A 25,340-nucleotide genomic window follows, 5' to 3' on the forward strand; every position below is an offset into this window, starting at 1 on the left:
GCATCCTGTCAAGACCCTGACTAAGAAACCTCAGCATTCTGGAGAGAGAATGGAGGAAGGAAGACAGGGCTGTCGCTGACTCAAGCTCCAGGTGATGTCCTGTCCTCTGTCGTGTAAGGAAGTGAGGGTGGGACAGGCACTGCACGAGCCCGAGGAGCCATGTCACGTTGCAGCAGGCAGTCCCCAGGCCAGGGCTCCTGGCAGAGGGCTGCTCCTGCCATGCTGGGATGCTATATGTGCTTATCCCTCACTAGTTCCCAGAATGGGTGCTTGTGTAGCACGGAGCCTGTCTGCAGTTTTGAACTCACAAAACGTAAGATTACAACGTGGTTCTATGTAAACAATTCCCTTCCTTGCAGTCCCAAGGACTCCAGAATGTACACAGGCGAAGGTGAGTCCTCCTGGTGAATCATCAACCCTGGGGTGGCCTTGGGGACCCCCAACTCCATATCACCTCAGAATTCTTGATGTATTAACAAGGGTGATTACTGAAAACACCAGACGACAGGCAGAACAAAGGCCACTGGAGGACTGTGGAAGACTGCTGCAGTGTCTGCCCAGGACACAGTGCATGACCCACACCTGCCAGGAGCTGGCACCCGGGGAGGCCTGGGGACCCCAACTCAAAGGACGTCTGTAAATAAATGAAGTCAGACACACAGGACTAGGAGGCAGGCAGACTGCAACAGCTACCCCACAGTCACGGCAGGTCTGTGAAACAGGAGCCTGCTTCTCTCTTTACACATGAGATAAGATTTAGAGGCAGGTCCAGTAATGACTAACTCCAAAGCAGTGATGAGAGTAAGCTGTGTCTCGAGATTTGTGCAGAAATGCAACATGAGCTGAACCTGCTCCGGCTTCTATTGGTGACAGGCCACCAGTACCACCCATGATGGTGCTTGTTGCCTATCCTTATAATTGAAAAATAATGCTAAGTTTCAGTTAGAGGTTAGTGATCACGTCAATCTCCTACATATACATCCAAGTTCACGGTCCTCCTATGTTCTGTCACAGACCCTGACTAAGAAACCTCAGCATTCCAGAGAGAGAATGGAGGAAGGAAATGAGAAATAAAGAGAATAAAAGCTTCCAGAGCTAACATAAGTCTGCAAGAAATGCCGGTGCCCGAGCACACTGCCCCAAGCTGGGCAGCTCAGCACAGAGCCTCTGGTCTGTTCCCCAGTGGGCAGCCTGGCCTCAGTCCTCCAGACGATAAGAAATCTGACAAAGAAAAACACACTGCAGAATAGGGGGAAAATATATAACTTTATTTTTAACACAGTAATTAAATTCCACCACAGAATAGGGACACCTGGGATTTTTTTTTTTTTTTAATAAATACAAATGAATAAAAATACTTTGTTTTGTAAAGAGACTGCTTCCCCTCCTCCACATCTCACACGAGACAGGTAAACTTAGTCCCTGTGGCCTACCTGCTGATGCAGCCGCCACGCCCCAGCCCAGCCACACAAACCACTTTTTCTCACTCGGTGGAGAAGGCTGCATCTCCTTTAACAAGCCTGCAAACACTTCTTAGGTACAATGCCTGTCCTCTCCCTTCCCCTCTTTAACTGAATTTCAATTGTAAATAATTCCCTTCTGAGAAGGAAAGTGTCTGTTTCCCACAGAAGCCCGATACGGAGCCCCTCCAACCAACAGCTGTTAACACCATGGAACTCCATGTGAAGCTTCAGCGAAACAGACTACTGTCCACTGGATACATCATGAAAGAGAAGGAAAAAAGGATCATGTAAAGTAAAATCTATTGCATGTCTCATAGACCATCCCTTATTTCAAAAAATAGAAATTTGTATTTAAATTTAACCTGTCTGAAACAGGTCAAGTATTTGATTCGGCAAGCAACAGATCTGTTATTGCTTATAAGGTAACCTCCTGGCACTGTGCTGCTCAGCTGACCATGTTAGAGAACATCCAGACCGCATCAAAATCACAAGTCAAAAAACAGCGCTCTGTCTCCACCCTGGGGGCTCACGGGCCCCACATGCCCACTTCCATGAGTGCCGGTCAAGTTCAAGAATAAGGCACACCTCTGTGCTCTGAGCTAACTAATGGTAGATTCCCTTCCAACCTCGAGTTACAAAGAATAATTTTGTGCCAATAGTTAAATTCCTGGTGCAACCACAATGTATGCAACCCTGGAGCTTCCCAGTTTTTGGACTGAAAAATTCCTGTAGATTCAGAAGAAACTCACTGAAACTTTACACATCTCACCTGTACCAGCTCTAGTAATGCACTAGTAACTAAGAAAAAAATGTAAATCTTTGATAAATATTATCAGGAAAAAACTGTCAGTCTTTATAACCAGCAATAAACTTCTTTTCCATGTATCCTATTTCTCATTAACACACATTTTAAAGAAGTATTTCCTGAAAGTATTTCTAAGTGCGATGGCTTGTAACACACAACAAATGAAAAAGATGTGACTAGATTATAAGAAAAACACCTGCTTGTAAAATATGAAATCAAAGAGGAAGTTATGAGTGCCTCGCGGAGGCCCGATTCTTCAGGAGCACTGCTGGAATTCCATTACCCTAGGGAGTCTGGCATGTGCAGCCCCTCAGCACTCCAGGAAGGAAGGGAATCCACAGCTGAAGGGAATCTGCGGCACGTGAGCTGGGAGAGGTAGTGGTGACAGCTTCGACAACCTACCTGCTCTGCCTTGTGAGGAACACTTCAAAACTGCATTAAGCTGTCGCTGTTCTACATAAACATAGTTTCAGAAGAGAAGCCTGTTTGGGGTGCGAAAGGTGAGAAAAAAACAGATGCTGTGGCTCTGTGAGTCTGTCTTTTTGTTACCAGCACAGAGACAGCTGTCACTAAGTGCTCCAGAGGAGAAGGCTGGGCCTGATCAGTGGTGTGTGTTAGCACGCATGCGTGTCGGCACACGTCTGTGCACATGTGCATGGCAAGGCCTTAGAGCCCCAGAGACTTCTGTACAATCTGCTTGGCGATCTTATAAAACTGCTCCCGGTCATCCCGCCACATTTTGGAGGCATCCACATTAGCGCCACTTTCGTCATTGGGCTCTGAAAGAAAAACGAAGCACTCTCCGTATAAAAGGGAGTCTTAAAAGTAAGCAGCTAAGCACAATCTTTCACTTCATTAAAACACTGATGGGTCAGCACCTGCCTCGGGATTTGTGCTCCACTCCCACAACTCCTGAGTCTGAGTGTCTGAAGATGCCAGTGCACATCATCTTCTGGCTTGCTCTGGAAACACTGACCACCTCAACAACATGACCATGTGGCCCCCCATGGGACCTGCTGGACCTGGAGATGCCCTGTAGTAGTCCCTTCTCAGTCTCACAGAGAGCCCGCCTCAGCTCCTACCAGAAGTACAGCTCTAGGCAGCTGTGCAGCCCCGCGGTGGATGCCTGCCCAGTGGACGCTTGACCCCAGGCCACCCAATCCATCAGCTGGGCAGCAGGACCTGCAGGAAGGGAGACGCACAGGGCTACCAGACTCTGGCTCAAGTTATGGCCACTGAAGCCACAGCATGAGTGAGCGGCAGTGCACAGAGGGGAGGTGGTGGTGGTCAGAATGTCCAAAGGACTGGCCCAGAGCACACAGCAGGTGAGCACAATCCTTACTCGGCCAGTCAGTCAAGAAGGCTCGGTGCTTGTCCTCTCAGGGCACACATGCCCTTCCCCCACGCACGTCCCGCCTGGTCTTTACTCCACTGGCCTTGCGTGGGCACCCACCTTCCGGGCTGCCTGCTGGCATGACTCTTTCTCTGATGCTGCTCCCTCTGCTTCTGCAGCACCTGCTCATGCCTGTGTGCTCCTCTGTGATGCCTCTCCTCCTACCTGCCCCTCCACGCCGTCACCCTGTCCTGCACCGTCACCCACTGCCGTACCCAGAAATGGCCCCACAGCTTCACTTCCACATCTGGTCCCTCAGATGAGCAGCTCCAACAGCCTGCGGCCCCCAAACAGCCCCCTTGGGTGGCCAGAGGCCCCTCGTTCCACATCCCAAACTCTTCTCTTCCCCAAATCCTGCTCCCTCTGTATTCCTGACCCCAGAGACAGCCCCCCAGCACTCACACCAGGAACAAGAGTCACCACATGCCAATTAGCCAGAGTCCTGGGGCCTGTACTTTCAAGGCCTCCCAAACCCAATCCTTGGCCCTGGGGCCACTCCAGCCCTTCTCTTCTCTCCCCAGGCTGCTGTGACGCTGCCCCACAAGTCTTTGTTTCTCCTACAATCATACCATCACATGAACGATGTAATACTCGAAGTCCCAGGGTCTGCCAGGGCTCCCAGCCGACACGCTTCCTCAGGGCTCCCCTCCATCTCCACCCAGACTTGGCTCTGGCCATAACGAGCTGGCAGCACCCCCACTGAACCAGCTGCCTCCTGCCTCTGGGCCTCAGCCTGGGCTGCCTCCCTTGCCACAAAAGCCTTTCTCTCCCTCCTACCTTGCTAACTCCTACATGTCTTAAACTCATCCCAGACAGCCCTGTCTCAAGAAGTGGCCCAAGAACCCCATATGTATTTTGATCTCAGGATTTATCAAACCGTACCTGTGGGTGGACTCCGAAAGATCCCCTCAAATGTGGGACCTTCAAGTTGGGGTATCTTTAGTGTGTGACATATAGTAGGTCCCTAATAAATGCCTACTGGATGAACAAAATGCCAAAGGATTAGAGAACGGTTCATTATGATATTCACAATAGGGTAGACAGCACTAGGCTTTCACTAAAATTCACAATTATGAACAGTGCGCTCATGCTTGAACACACGTGTGCAAGTCCTCCCAGATGAGCACCGCGCACACGAATGAACTCCGAGTGCCCGCAGGTGAGCGCCACAGACAGCCCGGCACAGCTTACCTGCCAGCATGCTCACCACCGACAGCAGGATCTTCTCCACACTCTGCACGGGGCTCCACCGCTCAGCACTGCTCTCGTAGCCCATGGGGTCGTCACCCGGCGCATGAAGGATGGAGATGCAGACCCTCCCATCAGGGTAGACTGCAAAGGTGAGAGGCAGCCAGGTGAGCCCAGGGATGGTGCCCAAGGCAACACCACGCTGGGGCAGGCTCACAGATAAACAGAACAAGGACTGCAGACACAGAAAGTGAGCTGTTTGTACAGCTGGAGCACAAGCTGGGGCTGAGTGTCACATTTCCCATCCGCATGGATCCCACGGGCTTGTCTGGGCCTCGCAGGGCCCTGCTCACGCACTGACAGGACTCCAGGCTGCTGCCCCATTCCAATCAGTCACAGCACAGTTCCACCTTTATATGGAGATTTTTAAGCATTATGTCCAAAAAGAGTAAATGATAGATTACCTGGCAAATATTTCACCAAAATATCTAATGTAATAAGGATTACTAACAATATTTTTGAGAGCTAGTTTCTTAAAAATTCCTAATTCCACCATTAAATTCCTGAACTGGACTGTGTAAAATATATGTTCACATGGCTAAGATAAAAATAACAGGAATTATTTAAATATCCAGAAAAAGGCAGTGATATTTCTCTTGATAATTTATCCTGAGAGTGAAATTATTATTAGTACTACCTGGAGATCAATGTGTCTAAACCAAATCTCTCTCCCATCAAATACCATAATTAACAAGATACCTGATGAAGACAAATGGATTTTCAATTCACAGAATGTAATCAGTCCTATCAAGAAAGTTAAAAGAGGGTTGGCTGGTCAGCTCACTTGTTTACAGCATGGGCCGATAACACCAAGATCCAGGGTTCGGATCCCCACACCAGCCAGCCCCCCCAGCCCCAAAAGTAAGACAGTTAAAAATGTCTGTTATTTTTCTTCTACATATACTTGGGAAATTCTCAGATGGTTCAATATATAATCAGTTATCCAGTAAAACATTTTGATAGACTCAACTGTGAAATTATAACGCCATTAAAGTTATAATAAATGACAATTTAAAATAAATTTACTTAATTCAATTCAATTCATGAGTTCAGAATTTCATGAAAATTTAGGAATGTTAGTAGTTACCACTTTCTTCCAAACAGCCTTCTCTTTTACACCCGGCCCTGTGTTTCTTCCCTCATCCACTACTGCAGTGGTCACCGCTCTGTGGCAACCCAGGACCTGTACCACAACAGACTCAGGGCACCCCTGCCATGGACTACAGGATGTCCACCCACAGTCCACACATGGGACCTGGTGCCAAGAGTGCTCTCTGCTACTATTTGCATTAATTATCTGAACATTAAAAGTAAGTATCAGGGGCTAGCCAGTTAGCTAGAGCGAAGTGTTGTAACAGCAAGGTCCAGGGTTCAGATGCCCATACCGACCAGCCACACACACAATATCAGAACATTAAAAATAATTACCAAACTACTTATTTTTAGTACATATTCACATAATTCAATCTGTTTCTTGGCTGTATCTGTCTCTAATACCATGTCTCAGGCACTGTTCTGAAGAGTGTGTATTTATCATCAATACAATCTTATTATCTTAATTATCTACAATCCACTTCATAGTTGCATTTTATGGTTAAACAACTTGAAACTGTTAACCTCTTCAACTGCCTCTTATGCATCAACAGTAATATATTTTTTAACTCTTTATAATGAAAAATCCCCAAGGCACACTAAGGTAGACCACAGCAGGACAGGCCCTAGACACGCCCCCACCCGCCCTCACAACCATGGCTACACAGCCAGCCTCCTCAGAAGGACGAATGCTTCAGAGCGCCTGCTGTGTACACAGGACTGAGGCAAGGCTGAGGAGGAAGCATGTGGCCTTCATGTACCACCACCAGCAGTAAACAAGCAGCTGTGAACGAGGGTGTGGACAGCAAGCCCTACCGCATAGAGCGTTTCCTGACAGGTGGAGCAGTCCTGAAAACATCTGCAGCAGGGAGCAATTTGGGGGGCTCTGTTGTATGCTCTGCCAAATGGGTTCAGTTTTAGACCAAGAGAGAAGTCAGGGGCTCAGAAAATTTGATAAATTCTCTCATGTGTTAAATTAGCCTTTAGCTATTTGACATATAGAAAAGAACAGAATAAGGAACTGGTTTTAAATAAGTAAATATTTCATTTTTATAAAATAGAATATCTTACTTGCTTTTCTTCTCCATAGCTATTAAGATCATGACTATTAATAGCAATAATAGTCATTTATAAGAAGGCACATTATTCTAAATACAATCATTGAAAATACAACACATTTCCCTGTTAATTCTCTCATGTTTAATCCTTATTTGTAAAAGAAGGAAATGAAAACTACAGCTATTCAGGAAGCCCAATCCCTGCTACTGAACGTTTTCAAATAAGGTACAGTACAATTTATTTCAATGACCTTATTTTTTTCCTCTTTTAATAGTAATACATTTTTATTTTAGATAAAGAAAAGGTTTACAAAAAGGAAAAAAATAATCCCAATCAGGGAAGAGAACCACTTTTAACAATTTTGCCCTTACCTTTCCAGTTATGCACACAAGGGCACTTCAAAAAGTTAATGGAAAGATTTGTATCATCTTTTAATTCTATATTTCCACGAACTTTCTGAAATACCCTCATATATTTACATGTGCAGGTTTTTTCAAAGGATGAAATTATAACCTCCTACTGATTTGTATTAGTACCTGGTTTTCCCAGTCAATATAGCACAAATATTATTCAATGTCATTAACTATTATTTTAGATCATTTTAAATATCTATATTGCATTCTAACATATATAATTTACTTAACTAATTCTCTATTGTTGAAAGCCTAGATTGACTCCAATTTTTTCACCATTAAAAATAACACTGTGATGAAGACTAGTGTAAGCCACTCTGAGCACACACCTGTGCTTAAAACTTCTTTCTGACAACCCCACTCAAGCAGGACACCTGGGTCAAGTGGCATTCAGTTTCAGGTTAATATTCTCTTTTATCTACATTAAACTGACCTTCAAAACTGAAATCATGGTGCTAATAGCACCATGATTAATTTGTTGAAGTTCAAAACATAAGAAATATTTTTTAAAGGTCTACAACATCACTAATATACCATATTTTTCATGATTATATAATCTCTATAACTCTCCTGCTACCACAAAAACTTCCAAAAGCACTTACTGTTGGGATGAAACATCTCACAGGTAAATCTCATCTTTGGAGGACTTAACGGGTAATCAAGTGGGAAACTCAGGATGGCAGGAAAAACACCAAACTCAAAACAGGTGTCTTCTGGGCCCCTAGAAGATATAAAACATGAACACAGAACTTCAAAGTACATTTTTCAATGTCTACCACAATTCAGAAATGAGTTAGGGAAATTTTCACTGCTTTACAAATGCCCATGAAGAGATTATCTAAATAATAACGAACTGGTACTTTTTTCTGAACAGAAAGTAATGTCTCATTATCTCATTCCAATCTGGTTTAAATCTTAGGTACAAGCACAAGGACTAAATTACAGGCACAGTTTCCACATTAATAAAAGTAAGAGTCGGGCAGCAGAACCTCTTTATAATAATGGGATCAGAGAAAAGAACTAACGCCAACACTGTAGGATCCTGGGGACTCTGTTTTTCCCTGCATGTGGTACAATTACATTCTTGGATAAAGGTATGAATTATGGCACATGTTATAGCAAGACTCTATTGTTCGTAAATAAATGAGGGGTTAAGAGTGGTATTTCAAAGGCTTTTAAAAATTTTTTAATGTGCCGAACAAGTGATTTCTGTAACCTTCAAGAAGCAGATAGAGAGCACACACGTCATCACTGACTTGCACTCAGAGCAAAAGGCCAGGCGTGAATACACGCCCCAGTGACCCTAGACTGCGCCTGGGAGCTGGCCACCCTGCGCCCCAGCCCCCACGGATGCAAACGCTACAGCAACTCTACGTCCCTACACTCATACCTTACTCACATGTAAATGGTAGAAATGGACTAAACCACTTCAGAAGTCCTGTTTGAACAATAAGACCCCATAGGTGTAAGTGAACGCCATCTTGACCAACACACAAAGACTAAGGGCAGGAGAAGAGGAGTAGGGACGGTTGCCCAGCCCACATTCTCACCAGGGAGACCAGCTCTTCCTCCCTACAAATGTCACTAATGAGACAGCACAATCTTTATTGCATGAATCTAACAAGGAACGAACAATAAGACCCCATAGGTGTAAGTGAACGCCATCTTGACCAACACACAAAGACTAAGGGCAGGAGAAGAGGAGTAGGGACGGCTGCCCAGCCCACATTCTCACCAGGGAGACCAGCTCCTCCTCCCTACAAATGTCACTAATGAGACAGCACAATCTTTATTGCATGAATCTAACAAGGAAACAGAACTGCTAAATGACAACTACACACACTGAACAGCAGAAATTACTGTGAGTGTGACCCATCACAGCCACAAAGAAGGCAAATCCCATTCTACATATGTGAACTGAGAGAATAAGCAACTCCGCCTCTCTACACAGTGACTTGCACAACAGAAAGGACACCTCCGCAGAGGCCAAGCCCCCAGCAGCACAGGGGTGGACCAACACTAGACCTGCGGCCTTCAAATGAATCCAACACAAGGCACTGGAGAGAAATACTTAAAATGCACTTATTCCAAAACAGTCTTCATTTTAAAAAAATAGAGTTCTTAAAAGAACAAATTTGTTTTAAAATCTTGATAATAAAGTTATTTTGGGTTCAGTGAAATTCATAAAAATATAGATTTGCAAATAGTAGAAGCAATATTTATCTCCACCATTAAAGGAAAAAGACAAAAAAAATCAGAGACTGACAAAGAGCTTTAGTTTTCATTTGGTGGCAACAGTGCTACGGTAGCAGTGCCAGACCTGCTTCTGGCCCCGAGGGCTGGTGTGTGGTGAAATGGTCAAAATGAGAACAACACAGTTAAGTGTCTGCTGGGGCCAAATTCTTTTCAACTTAAGAGACAAATCTTGATTCTGAAACCTGTCCTGCTACTTTACAGGATGCGACTGTGAACAGCTACCTTGTTTGGAGGGGTGAACACTGCTGTACGACAGCTCCCAGTGTTGCAGCATGACACCAGGACAGGGACCGCTGCAGCCTCACTCCTGCTGGCACAGCAGCAGTGCAGCACAAGGGCGGTGGCATGGCCACTCTGGCAAGGGCAGCATATGAACACAAGCCCCTGGCAGCTGGAGACCTGCAAGCCTGGACTGCTCTGTGCTTCCCGCAATCCCTCGAAGCCTTTCCCTCTTCCCATCAGTCAGCACAGACCGTGGTCGAGAGACAGGCCTCTCGTCCAGTGTGAGAGAGCTCATAGCAATGCGAGCTGCCACCCCACAGGCACCCCACGCAGCCTGCTGGTGCAAGGGTGCCAGGGCCTGCCGTTTCCACTTCACTGTGAGGCAGAACAGAAAATCCAAGGATGAAATGACCAAGTCAGGGTCCCAAACCAACCCAGTACAGGAGTTAAGAATAGAACACTATTCAAACTGCTCAATCAGAAAGTAGGGCAAATAAAGATACTATCTTTAAAAGTAACACTGTTAATATGTCAGGAATGCTTGCCAGTGCCTCTGTATTTCTGGCACTTCTGAGTCTAGAATAAGAAAAAATGTCTGGGTAGTGTTTTTGGAATGAGCCAAATGGCATTTGCTCAAAACTTTGATAACAGTTCTTTGTTTTCTCATAATAGGGCTTTCTTTACAATTAAAAAAAAAAAAATTCACTGGGTCGTTGGTAGCCTCAGAAGCATGACCAAACATTTCCTAAAATGCGCCCACATCTTAAATATCAAAGCTATGTGCAAATGCTCCACTCACTGCTGGTCTGAAACCAGGTCTCTCTCTGTTCCAGAATGCCCTGGTGCACGCACAGGAACGCAGGCACGATGATGTGCGGCAGCATGCCCGCGGACTCTACGGACACACTGTCGAGGACATTCCTGGACCAGAATGTCTGTCGTGGATGTTGTTCTTGGATGAGTTTCATTGCCATGCTCCTGAACAACCTCACCTCCTTCACCAAAGATGGGCTCATGTCAAAATCTTCAAACAAAAAAAGAACCAGAAGAAAGGAAACAAAACAATCTTATCCAAAGCAAATATGAATTTTGCAAAGTCTGCAAATTACTTTACACCTCATTGATTAAAGCAATGGCCTAAAGTATCTCAGAACTACAAGGTAAGGACTTTTGAGACAGGCATGCAGGTAAAGCACCACAGCCACACTGCTCTCGACATGGGAAATGACATTTCCAGTGGTCACTTTGATTTCCTGTCTTCTAGGTGAATTTGGTGCAAGAGAGCAAACACTGAGAGAGAAGCACCCATGTCCAAACTGGAGCGTAGTCACCACGCCTGCCAGCAGCCATGGTCCCTCACAAAGCCAGTGACATGCTGGTGTAGTCTTTCAACATTAAACTCAAGGAAAATTGTTCTTCACATCCCACTTTCTAGCCAACGAAAGCAGGAGGAAGGCCAGCGCAGCAGGGGTGCCCAGGGCGTGTCCGGATGGGACTGCAACACCTGCCTGCTCGTCCCCAGATGCCCTTGCTGCTGCCCCCTTCTCTTTATCAGTTTGTCACAGCACATGGACAAAACTACTCAAACATACAGATGACAAGGTATGAGAATAATGAAGACTGCAAATCCCTCCATTAGAACTTAAAACCTGAACTGGATTACTGAAGGACGAGTACTCCCCTAAGTCAGAACCACCTGGAGCATAAAAAGCAAAGCCAGACTGCCTTGGGAACTCCCTCTGCTCTGGGGTGCCTTGTGTCAGAGCGTGGGAACCACCTCCTTCCTCCGACCTCTGCGCTACAGCTCAGCAGAGCTGCTCGCCAGGGATGCCACCTTACTAACTCACAGGCAGTGCGACCAAGATTGGGCTGTACGCACAGCCCCCCCAACTAGGCACTTCAGAAGCCCAAGCACACTGGCTCTGCTGTGCCCTGCCAAGTCGTGGCACTGCCTGGGCCCCTGCCTGCAAATCCAGCAGAGGCTAAAGGGTGGCTTGCTATGTGTAGATCGCTGTGCCAGGCATCTGGAAGTTAAAGAGAACCTAATCAGGTGAGGTTCCTGCTCATGGAACACCCTTGTGCCGGCAAAAGGACACAGGCTGTAAGAGGCTGTGATTTAGGGAAAGTGCCCTCAGGCACCTGATAGTCTCAAACCAAGACTGCGTAATTTTACCCCCACCCTCACCCGCAAGGCACGACCCTGCCTCTGGGCAGCCTCTCTGGGATGGACCCAGACACCCCTTGTGTTCTGTTTTCCTTTTGTGTGTTCTGAGCAGCCCGGGTTATTCGCATCTAAAGAACGAATTCTAAGAAGTGCAGGGAGGGACCCTGATATTCCTGGAAGTCGTGATAGTAGCAAATACACGTTTTGTTCTATATGATTATTTTCATGATTAAATCTGTCCAAAAGGAGTCTATAGCCATACCCTAATTACTCTTTTGCAGTATAGACATTTCTGAAAAACTTTAAATCAAATATATCTGAACTATATTTAAAGTACACTAAAAAAGTTCATCAATTACAAGAACTTTATGATAAATAAACATAGATAATCACTTTTATAACATAAACTTTGACCTAATTTCACTAGAAAAATATATGCCTGTTGGAAAATATTCAAATACAGAAGTATACAAAACACAAAGCAAAGCAAATACCTCCCTCACTCCCCCTTTCTAAATCACCTCCTTGAGATAACCACAGTGAACAGTTTGGTTATTCTTCCAGGTTTTTCTCAACGTCTGTATGAACTCACATACCCTCATCCACAAAGTTGGATTTTTTAAGATAAAAAATGTATCAAAGCATTGCTGAGATTTTTTTTTTTTTTTGCAGCTGGCCAGTTCAGGGATCTGACCCTTGAACTTGACAAGGCTGTGCTCTAACCAACCGAGCTAACCAGCCAGCCTTCGTTGCTCAGAATTTTTAAAAACCTAAATAAATGGGGAGACATTCCACATTCATGGATTGGAGTGATCATTACTGTTAAATGGCAATATTCCTCAAATTGATCTAAAGATCCAATGTGATCCCTATCAAAATCCCAGCAGGCATTTCTGCAGAGATTGACAAGGTGAAATGCAAAGGATCCAGAATAGCCTAAACAATACTAAAAAAGAAGAGCAAAGTTGAAGGACTTAAATTTCCCCATTTTAAAACTTACTATAAAGCTCCAATAATCAATGCAGTGTAGGACCAGCATAAGGATAGACATAGATCAATGGAACAGAATTTAGAAGTCCAAGAATAAACCCTGAATTTACTATCAGTTGACTTTTGACAAAGGTGCCAAGATTATTCAATGGGTAAAGGATTAACTTTCAACAAATAATGCTGGGATGACTGGATAAACCACCTGCAAAAGAATGAAGGTAGACTTCTACCTAATGCCATACACAAAAACTATGAAAATGGATCAAAAACTCAAAATGGATGGAAGACCTAAATGTAAGATCTATAAACTATGAAACTTCTAAATGAAAACAGGAGAAAACCTTTGTAATCTTGCATTATATGAGATACCAAAAGCATGATCCAGACACTGCCAAATGTCCCTTGGAGGACACAATCATTCCCAGTTGAAATCACTGGTCTAAATCTATTATTCTGTCATATGCTTTTCCACTTCACACATTGTACACATCTTTCCATGCAGTAGGTAGATCCCACCTGAGTTTTTTTTATTGCTATATGGCATTCTGCTGTATGGATGTTCCATAAATTAGGCTGGACAGTGATATTTCCACTTATTTTTATTACCACAATGAATGCTGCAAGAAACTTTCTCATCTAGAGATCTTTATAACATTTCCATTGAAGAAATTGCTAAGGTGAGGATTGCTGAGTCAGAGAATATACAATACAAATTGTAAACATCTATTTTAATTTCAGGTTTATTTTCATAGGACACTGTCTTCAGTAAATAAGAAACCTTGAATAAAGGATGGATACTGTGACCATGACACTTACACCCAGCATGGGAAGAGCATCCTGGCAGAAGAAGAACAGCCTGGGAGTGTGTGAGCTTGCTGCTGTCAACAGCTAGAGAGTCTTGGGAAAATCATTGCACCACCTGGGCCCAAACACACTGAAAGTAACACGGTGGATGGAGTCAACCAAGGGTCCCCAACCATTTAACCACATTTACCACAGCCTCAAGAGCCCACTGGTTTGGAGGGGTGACAGCAGTTAGGCCACAGACCAGACAGGGAGGTCACCAATGCTAGCTGCTTCTAGAATGATAGAGGAAGACAGGATAGGGCAGCAAGATTCTAAGGGACTCATGCCTTGTCTGGTTACCAAGGATGAAAAGGTTTCCCGTACCTCAGGGCTTCTATGTCCTACAAAGTGCTCCAATTGCAGAGGGCACCCACCCTCCTGCAGCTGTACCCCAACGCTGTGCCTTAGCAGAGGGGTCACATGCACCATGGGCCTCAGAGCTGAGAGAGATCTGAGCCATTCGTCCAAAGGATGCTGAACCACTTTGTTTTGATGCAAATAAGTGAAGGTCAGAGAGGAAAAGTGACTGGGCCAAAACCATAACGCCAAGCTAGGAACACACGCTACAGTGGTCCATGTCCCTTCCTGTGACCTGCAGTTACAGCCATCTTCTACTGGACCACATGCTCAAGCTCCACCGTAAGCTCAACAGAGTCACTAGAGTTATTTTCCACTTTTAATTAGAGATGTGGAACTGCCTATGGCAATCTTATGATTAGTCCTTCTCTCATTCATTAATTTATGCTCCCCATTCTAGTCTCTCAACCCTGTTCTTTCAAGGTAAAGACTTGGATTCACCTAGGACATGTGTGTCCTCAGACTAGGGCTGTAATATAAAAGGCATTCAGTATCTGTTGCCTGAATATTGGAAAAGCCATTTTCTTCACAAAGTTGGAGGAAAAGATGAAGGCCTGCAGGCAGGCACGATGGCAAAGGCCACCAGCATCAGACTCACACAGGCAAGCACCGTTTTCAGAAACACCAGGGTGTAGAGGTGGCCCTGGAAGCCATTGGAGAATAAAAGAGAGCAAAGAAAACCTATCACTGGATAGTAAAAACTTAGCCAGCTGTCTGCCAAAACAGCAGGATGAGACAAACCAAGGGGAGGACAGTTAATTCCCTAATAGACATTTTAAGTACTTTTGTAAACGGCCTCTTGTTTGTGAAGGGTCTGGAACAGAACCAAAACCCACAAACTCACCAGATCTTGAAACAGGGGAATTCCACACTAATGTGAAAGCCTTACTTAAACACAAAAGTGCTCTTCCCTAAAAATAGTCCTAATTACTTTTTAAGACAGGTTTTCAAAATATTGGTTTAATTTTATACTGTTTATCTAAAATTAGTAATAGTTACCCTAACAGATTTTTAACAATGAACACTTTTTAAAAACCACACTGAGAGGCTCAACTGTTCCTTTAATGAGCTTCTAAATAAGTCTACTATAGATGTGCATGAGCCAGCATCTTCCAAATACTGCAGAACCGTCAGAGGCCCTGACCTCTGCACTCAGGCAGGCCTCCCAGCAATCATGCACCCCACGACAGGCTTTCTTTCTAGGTGGTGTGTATGTGAGTGCGGGTGTGTCCGTGTTAACACGACTTAGTAGATGAAACAAGCAGATTACAAATCAGTTCGTGTATACTATCTCCTGCTTCTTTAAAAAGGAAGAGAGCTGAGCCTGACACAGTGCACAACAGTCCACTGACTGCAGCACAGCGCTGACCAGGGGACTCGCCATCCATCTCATGATTGCCTGGGTGTGAATGACACAATACCACCTCAGACACAAACACAAATTCCAGAAACTTGTAGACACAGAAAAAACATGCACCACAGGCCCACGCAATTAGAGTATTACAAATTATCAAGAAATGTTAGGCCTGCTGTACCCTCTCTGGATATTTTATTGATGATTTTTAAAAAACATTTTGTTTATCGAAAAAAACTCATTTTCATACCAATGTTCATGTATTATCTAACCTCCACAGACAGCATTTAGCAGCAACTGGTTTCTCAGGCTAAGACACAGATCATTAAGAACTAATGTAATACAAGCAATAGGCAAATTCTAAAAGTCTGATGAAGTTTAAAATTATGTCAAGCCACAGTTCACACCTGCTCCAGTGGCCTTCACACTTCCTCCAGTCCCTGCCCACTATAGCACTTGTCAATCCAACAAAACCCAACCCAAAAACTTTCTAGATAATTGAAATATCTCATTTTGATAATGAGAAAACTAACAGACTGACTATAAAATTCAACTTCCTAAATTTTACCTAATGTCATTTTGTTGAAAATATATGAAGTTTAGGAATGGCTAAAAATCTACGGTAGAAAGAAGAAAAGCAAAAGGGCCTGAGTCAGGGACACAGAACACTCTAGAATTGGGGGTCCATTTGTTTCTTTTTCCAAGCAATATCACTGTAAGCTCAATATCATGAAATCTAGGATCAGGTCAGGAACCACACTGACTCAATTCTAAGAACAAGAACTAAGAACTAAGCCAAGTCTCAGAGTCAGAAACCACAGAAGGTCTCTAAGTCCAGATATGGCAAACAAAGCAGCAGCAGTGTAGGAGACAAAGGGAGGGAAGGAGCAGAAGAAAAGAAGTCCTGGCCCAAAGGCAGGGCCAGTATAGTCATCCCCATCTTTGAGGATCCTTTTCTTACTGTCAAAACCTCAGGATTTTAGGGCCTTTTGGAAGCCAAAGCCACCCATGTGATTTGAGGATAATCCACCATGACCACACAATATCCAAAGATGGTCATCGTAATACTCTACGAATACATAATATTTACAACAGAACCTTTTATTTGTACTAAGTAAGGAAACACTGTCACTCCTTCTGGATCTGTGTTCAGGTGGTTTTCTACTTTCAGATGAGCAAACTAGAGAAGAGCTGGAAGTTTCAAGATGCACTCGGCCTCTTCCTCCAACTGACACTCCTGAGCACAGTCTGACTGCTAAATGTGGATCTTAAGTCTAATTTCCAGTAAAGCCGTAAAACCAATAACATATATGATTAACTTACATAATCAATGCTTCCCATTCAAAAAAATTCTCTTCATTCATGGGGCCTGTAGGTAAAGAAAAAAATTCCACAAAGTTTTAACTTCGGAGGCAACTGTGGCAATTAAAAGTAAATTATAAAGAAGTTACCTTTAGTACCTTACCTGCCACAATTCCTTCTGGAGGGTTCAGTGTTAATTCTATAAAATTAAAAAATAAAACCATTACCAAACAGAACAAATGTCATATCATCATCTTAACAAAACACCACTACAAAGCATACAAATGAAAAAAACAAACAAAAGAGGTAAACTGTCTTTCCAAAATACTCCCGCTGGTTACTTTGATTAAAGCTCATAATCTAACATAGTACATTTTCCAACTGAATGGTGTTTCCTGTCATTTTAAGACTTAGCACAAACCTTTCTGGATGTGATAAACCAGAGATACGACCAGAGCTGAGGTTGGAAAAGCTTGACATTATCAAATGTCTCAAGTATGTGACAGGTCAGCCATTGATCTTTAAGACTACTCTACAAAATCTGTGAGCCCCCATAGACCTGACATTCTACAGAATATCAGATGTCAGCACTGAAAATAAAAATAGTAAGAAAAGCCAGCAGCAATCTGAGGCTAGTAGTTGTTGCTGCATGAAATGTCATTTCAACTCTTAGCCTCATGGTTTATCTGTTGATACAGGAGGCTCCAAAATAAAAACAGACCTGAGGACATATTGGGAAAGCTTAAAAACAGAAGGAGATGGCCAAAGTCATGGCCGGAAGGGTGGCCACATGGGGTAATACAGAAATGCACTCCCTGTTTGGGAGAGTGCCGAGGAAATTAATAATACAGTAAGCAAACATGCAAAAGACCAACAAAACCAAAGGTGGTTCTTTGAAGAGACAGAAAGTTAATAAATCCCTGACAAATAAATACAAGGCATAAGAACTGGAAAAGAAGAAATAAAATTCATTATTCATAGGGACTATGTTTATACATATACAAAGTCCAAGAGAATCTAAAGATAAATTATTAGAAAAAGAAGTTTGACAAAGTTGCTGAATATAGGGTCAATATATATAAATGAATTATATTTCTACACATTAGCAAGTTAGAAAATAAAAATCTAAAAAAGACACCAATTATAAAGGAAAACACATGGAAGCAAGTCTTAAAGACCTTCTCTCTCTTCATGTGGGATGCTCTCTGTGACCACTCACTGAGCTGAACAAGCCTTACACGGCACTATTCCTCTCTTGGTCGCACTTCATGCTAGTAAACAGTTTTAGAAGTTGTGCTCCAACAGTCCAGGAAGGGAAGACAGAGCTGGGGCCATAGTGACAACTGTAGAAGTGGGAAGATGGTGAAATCTGGGATCTACTCTGCAGGTAGAAATGGCAGGGCTTGCTGGTGAAGTGGATGTACTCTGTGAAGAGAAACAAGAACAGTCCTGTGTTTTTGGCCCAAACAACTAAGTAAATCATGCTGCTAATAGTGGGATGGAAAGGGAGAAGAAACAGGTTGGAGAAGAAAGTAGGAGTTCTAATTTAAACATATTAAGGTTGAGCTGTCTAGTAAACAGACGCGCAGAGATGATGGGCAGGTGACTGGAGAAGTGAGTCTGACACTCAAGGGAAAGACTGATGTTGGACATATACATTTGGGAGTTATTTGCATATACAACATACATAACCCCTGGGGCCTGGAAGGGACCCTCTAAGGCAGTATTTCCCAGACAACATTTGGAAATACAGGTTGCCACTTTTGGGCTTTCACAGTGATTGGGGAATGCCACTGCCATTTAGTAGGAAGGAGCCAGGAATGTTCAACATCCTGCCATAAAGGCCTACACAAGGAAAAATTATTTCACTCAAAATGCCAGTAACACCTGTTGAGAAACCCTGATCCAGAAGAGAGCCACGTGCTGTTACCAAGTGTGTGCTGACATTGGGGAGTGGGGAGAGGAAGCAGGGACAGCACAAGACATCAAGGAGAGGCCAGTGACGGGGGCCAGACAAGTGCTGGCACCAGAAGTCAAATGCGTTGTTTCAAGGAGGGAAGAATCAAATACAAATTAGATCAAGAACCAGGGAGGCTAAGACTTTGGATTTCACAGGCACACCTTGAGAGTCCCTTCGTATCTCTTCATGGGGAGTGAAGATCGGGAGAAATAACCACCGAACCCAATTTGCCAGACTTTATACACCCAACCACCTGGAATCTAGTCCAGTTTTTGTGTCTAAAGTAAAATGATCTAATTACAAAAGAAGAGATAAATGACAGATTAAGGTAGATGGATTGTAGACTGCTAAAAAGGAAGGGGTGGGGAAGAGGAAACACAATGTTAGTGGGAAACAAACTAGCGAGCCTCAGAGCAAGACACAGAGTTCTAGCAACCTTTCCGTGGACCGAAAGGAGGAGCTTCTACCAAAAAGCGTGGCTTTACCCTCCCTTTGGAGTTCCCCCTTGGAACTTCCCTGTGGGTTGTGTTCCCTTAGGGAGAGGGAGAGGTGGTCTAAAAACCCCTCTGCTAGCCATCCAGGCCCCACGCTGCAGAGAAGCACCCGCGCCACCAGCGGCATCTGCTGGCAGCTGAGGAGCAGCAGTAAACGAGCTCTCTCCAGAGCGGAAGGAAGCTTCTGACCACACTTTTTTTGTTTCGTTTTGTTTCCAAAACACACTGGCAAAACCATGTACAGTTTCATGTTACTGATAAAAAACATGTTCAAAAAGAGAAACAAATTTTAACAGCAGAGAAACATTCAAAGACCTTGCCACTGATTCCTTGAGAATGTCAGTTTGTTAAAAAATGATTTTTTTTAAAAAATAGCGGCTTAAAAAATAGCCACCACAGAAAATGAAATATAAATTTAACCTTTGACCCAGCAATCTCATTTCTAGGGATCTATCTCACAGATACACTGTAAAAATAAGAAAAGAAGTATTACAAGTCAAGACGTATTACAAGATGACTTGTAATAGCAAAAATCTGGGAATGACCCACATGTCTGTCAGTAGGGGACTAGTCAAATTATGACACATCTACCTATGGAGTCCTGCAGCTGTGATGCCTCTATGTTCTAACACAGAATGAACTCCAGGCTTATTAAATGAAAAAAGCGGGGTGAAGAAGAGTGTGTAACAGGGTCTTTGAAGAGGCAATTAATATTAAATGAGGCACTGGGTTGGGCCCTAATCCAATCTCAATGGTGTCCCAATTAGGAGAAGAGGTTAGGACATAGGCACAGCGGAGAGAGGCCTCAGAAGAAATCAGCCATGCCAGCACCCTGATCTTGGACTTCCAGCCTCCAGGACTGTGAAGAAATACCTTTCTGTTGTTTAGGCCTAAGCCGGTCTGTGGTAATGGCAGCTCCAGCAAACTAACAAGTGTTCAAACACCTGGACAGCCATCCGCAAATAATTTGCAAATAAACTTTGACCTTTACCTCATACCATATACAAAACTTTACTTGATTTATATCACAGGTCTAAATGTAAGAGATAAAACTATGAAACATCTAAAAGAAATCATAGGAGAAAATCTTAGTGATCTTATGTTTGGTAATGATCTCTTAAATATAACACAAAAGAAATATTTTAAAAGTTAATAAACTAAACTTCACCGAAATACCGAAAAACAAAACAAAACAAACAAAAACCCCCCAAAAACCCTGTTCTTTAAAAAGCAAGCTACAGGATTTGTTCAATGGGTACAGAGTTTGAGCCACACAGTAATGAGCACATGCTTAACAATACTGCATTAGAATATACACTCAAACAGTGCTAACAGGGCAGAACTATGTGTTTACCACAATTTTTTGAAAAAAGGCAAGCTGCAGATGAAGAGAAAATATTAACAAGATAAATAGCCATCAAAAGACTTGTGTGAGGTTACTTCAAAAATGTTCATGGAAAAATAGAAATAAAAGATAACATGAATCTTTTCAGGAACTTTTTGAAGTACTCTCGTATCTACATGACATAAAAAACTCTTACAACTCAATAAGAAAACCATCAAACAATTAAAAATGAGCAAAGACTCAAGACACTTCATCAAAAAAGACACGGATGGCAAATAAGCACATGAAATAATGCTCAACATCACTGGCCATGAGGGAAGTACACTCAGCAGGATGGCTTACATTTTAAAAACCAACCATACCAAGCATCAGCAAAAAGGTGGAGCAACTGGAACTCAATACACTGCTGGTGGGAATGTAAAATGGTACAGCCACTTGAGAAGATAGTTTGGCAGTGTCTTTAAAGACTGAATATACACTTAGAGCTGGCTGGTTAGCTCAGCTGGTTAGTGTTAGGTGTTATAAGACCAAGGTCAAGGGTTCAGATCCCCAAACAGGCCAGCTGCCAAAAAAAAAGAAAAAATTAAACTTGTACTTCACATGTGACCCAGGTATTTATGTAAGAGAAATAAAGGTATGTATCCACAGAAAGACATGTACACAAATGTTCACAGCAGGTTTAATTGCAATAGCCAAGAACTAGAAATACTCCAACTGTCAATCAACAGGTAATGCATTAACAAACCGCAGTCGATACATACAACAGAGTATCGCTCTGTAACAAAAAGGAACAAACTGCCAATATGATAAGAGCAACCACATGGATGAGTCCCAGTGTAATCATGCTGCGTGAGCGAAGTCTGACGAAAGAAGGGACGAAACAATCCATAGCGAGTGAAAGCTGATCAGACACTGCCTGGGAACTGGGGGTTGCGGGAGGGAGAGATGGATGACCAAGGGGCAGGAGAAAATTTCTGAGGATGATATGTTCATCACCTCAACTGTGGTGCTGGTTTCTCGGGTACAGACATATACTAAAACTCATCAACTTGTACTCTTGTAACTATGTCATTTACTATATGTCAATAATACCTTAACAAAACTGCCTTTTCTTTTTTAAGATGGCTGGGGAAAAAAAGACACCATAAAGGCTAAAAAGACAATGCACGACAGGGATAAAATAACTGTAACACATATAACCAACACAGGATTAAGGAACTGCAAAGGAATAGGGACTGTATTAAAACTTCTACAAGTCAATAAGAAAAAGACAAATACCCTATGTAAAATTGGTAAAAGACACAGACAGACATTTCACAAAGGAAAAAACACAATGGCCTATAAAGGATGCTCAACCACATTCACAATCACAGACTTACAAATTAAAACAAGACACCATGCTGTACCTATCAGACTGGTAAAAATGAAACACTGAACACTGAATACCATTAGTGAACATGACAGGCAAGGGGACCTCCCAGCCACTGCTGCCAGCAACGTACACTGGAACCACCGTAGTGGAAAAGAATTTGCATTACCAACGTGCCCCAAATATATACCTTGCACATGTGCACAAGAGACATATGAAACATGTTCACAGCAGTACTATTTATAAAAATCAAAATTTGGAAATAAAGAAATGTCTATCAATTCTGGAATGGATGAATTCTAGCTTACTCCTAAAATGGAACACTATGCAGCAGTGAAATAAACTACAGCCATATACTTCAACATAAATCAGTCTCAGAACCAATGCTGAGCAAAAGATGCAGTGTGTAGAACACGCTCAGTACAATTCCATTTCTATTAAGTTCTAGGACAGGCAAAAGTAAATAATACGTTGTTTAGAGATATACAAAGTGGTATAACTAGAAAGAAAAGGAAAAGGATGATTCACACAAAAATCAAAACAGTGGTAACTCCTGGTGGGAAGGAGCACAGAGACTACTGCTAATGCTCTGTTTCTTAAGCTGATCTCATGGACACAGTTGTTCATTTTATTATTATCTAGTCTGAACATACACTTTTATATATTTTGACATATACAATATACTTCACAATAGAAAAATGTTCTGGGCTGGTCAGTTAGCTCAGTTGATTAGAGCATGGTGCTTATTACACCAAGGCCTGGGGTTCAATCCCTGTACCATCCAGATGCCAAAAAAAAAAGTTTAAAAAACTGAAAAGGGGAAATTACAGGGAAAGATGACAGTAGTGGGGAAGGACAGACTGGGGCTGGTGGTTCAGGAAAGGTGTCTGTCTCCCTGCGATAGGAGAGTGCCCAGAGGGCTGAGGCGGAGGGAGTGAGGGAGAGGAGGTGGGTGAGGACAGAGAGATCAAAGGGCCAGAGCAACACAGTGCAGGGCCTTACAGGACATGGTAAGGACTGTGGTTTTTACCTAAGATGGTCCTGAGCAGAGCAGAGAGATGCGATCTGACTTACATCTCAACAGAATCCCTCTCAGCTGTGCAGCAAGAGCCGAAGCAAGAAGACCAGGCAAGATTCTAGGTGGTAACTCAGGTCAAAGGCAGGAGGGGCCTGGATCAGCACAGGACCAGTGATTAGTGGCGCTTGGATGAAGTCCCATCTGAAGGGAGCACAACTGCTTACACATAGATATAAAAGAGTGAGACATCCAGAACATTCCAAGGTTTTTAGTCCAAATAACTGGAAAAGTAAGGTTGCCGTGGTTGAGAAGTGAAGGCTGTGGGACAATATGGTAGGGAACAGCAGGAGCCCAGTTTTAGACACATAAGTTTTGGGTTCCTATCAGATGCTGTGCCACCACCCGCCACCCTCAGCTCATGTGCTGGGCTAAAGGGTGTCCCCCCCAAATTCAAGTCCATCCAGAATCTCAGAATGTGACCTCATCTGCAGATGTAATTGAGTTAAAATGAGATCATACTGATCAGGACGGGCCCTAAACGAATGAGCTGGTATCTTTACAAGAGGGAAATTTGGACACCAACACACACAGAGGGAAGACAGCTGTGTGAAGACTGAGGCAGAGATTGGAGTCATGATATTACAAGCCAAGGAATGCCAAGGATACTGGCAACCACCAGGAGCTGGAAGAGGCAAGGAAGGAGTCTCCTCTAGAGCCTTCAGAGGGAGAGTGGTGCTGCCAACAACTTGGTTTTGGACTTCTGGTCTCCAGAACTGTGAGGGAATATGTATCTGTTGTGTTATATTGGCAGCACTTTGTGATGGCAGCCCTAGGACACTCATACCTGTCTTATTCCTATCAGTCTATCTCTGACACTTCTAGGAAAGGCTGCATGACATGTGAAGACAAGACAGCAGTTTACAACATTCTGGTTCTTTTCCTGGCTCTTTTTTTTATGAACCTAGGCAAATCATTCTGCTTCTATTATCCAATTTCCTGTAATATCTGTAAAATGAGCGGGTAGTGCTGGCCAGTTAGCTCAGTTGGTTAGAGTACAGCCTTCTAACATCAAGGTCATGAGTTCGAATCCCCATACTGGAAAGCTGCCCCCCAAAATAATAAAATTAGGGGGCCTGAACAGAATCATATCTAAGGTCCAGCACCTTTAAATTTCTGCAGTTTTATGACTACTCCCAAATACAATAAAGTGTGCTGGAACATATATCCGAATCTATCCAAATCCCACTGCACATAGAGGTTGTTTCTATAAAGTCTACCGTTACATTGGGGTGGGGTGTGCTACCTTAAATTCATTAGGACAAATTGGATGCTAAGACACAAAAAGACAAGAAACACTAAATGGAACTTTATCACATTACTAGGATACAGACGGGAAAAAATGCCCTCAATAACACACTGTATTCATTTTCTATCGCTCCTGTAACAAATTACCACAAATTTTAACTGCTTAAAACAATACCCATTAATGATCTCACAGTTTCCATGTGTCACAAGCCAGGGCACAGCATGGACCAGCTGATTCTCTGCTTAGAGTATCTCACAAAGCCAAAATCCAGGTGTTAGCAGGACTGCTGACCCAAGTTGATTCAGGCTGTTAAAAGAACTCAGTTCCACGAAGCTGTGGGACTGAGGTTCTGGGATCCTGGCTGACTAGCTGTCAGACTGGGGTCATCCTCAGCTTCTCGAGGCCACCCACCGTCCTCAGCTCATGGCCCCTTCCTCTGTCTCCAAAGCCAGCCTCAGCAGGTGGAGTCCTTCTCACACCCTGACTCTGCCTACCTCCTCTTCTGTCTTAATCTCCTGGGTCCAGCCAGATAATCCAAGATAAGATTATATCTTATTGCGTGTGTGTCCACTTATCTTTGTCACGCTCACTCAGCCTGTTTTCAACTTCCTTCCAAGACTCAGATCTCAACGCAATCCCGGCCAGAGCTGCCCGTAGCCGAGGGAGCTGCGGAGGCGGGGCGCCCCGGGCGGCGGGCTCGCGCAGGCGCTTGGACCCCGGGGCCCGGTCCGTCACCGCCGGCGACACGGCGGCATCCCACACGTCCGCAGCGACTGCTCCGAGCGAGCGTTCGTCGTGCGGGGACATACGCCGAACTCCAGGGCTCGCTCCGCTCTACTTCCCCACCCGCGGCGGGGGAACGCCGAGGCGGTTCCAGACCACCG

General features: G+C 43.7%; 1 protein-coding gene across 1 annotated transcript in view; it reads right to left on the reverse strand.

Annotated features, from left to right (window-relative positions):
- Nucleotides 1–2,625: 2,625 nt before the first annotated feature.
- Nucleotides 2,626–25,340, reverse strand: part of UBE2G2 (ubiquitin-conjugating enzyme E2G 2) — a 30,299-nt gene continuing 7,584 nt past the window's right edge. The window contains exons 3-7 of the mRNA XM_008583438.1: nucleotides 17,128–17,163; nucleotides 16,986–17,031; nucleotides 8,076–8,194; nucleotides 4,853–4,993; nucleotides 2,626–3,047 (exon numbers count right to left, since the gene is read on the reverse strand). Of these exons, the coding sequence (XP_008581660.1) occupies nucleotides 2,935–3,047; nucleotides 4,853–4,993; nucleotides 8,076–8,194; nucleotides 16,986–17,026 (414 nt within the window). The 5' untranslated portion in view covers nucleotides 17,027–17,031; nucleotides 17,128–17,163 and the 3' untranslated portion in view covers nucleotides 2,626–2,934. The remainder of the gene's footprint in view (nucleotides 3,048–4,852; nucleotides 4,994–8,075; nucleotides 8,195–16,985; nucleotides 17,032–17,127; nucleotides 17,164–25,340) is intronic.

Source organism: Galeopterus variegatus, unplaced genomic scaffold, assembly GCF_000696425.1.
Source record: "Galeopterus variegatus unplaced genomic scaffold, G_variegatus-3.0.2 Scaffold2915, whole genome shotgun sequence".
Classification (NCBI taxonomy): Eukaryota; Metazoa; Chordata; class Mammalia; order Dermoptera; family Cynocephalidae; genus Galeopterus; species Galeopterus variegatus.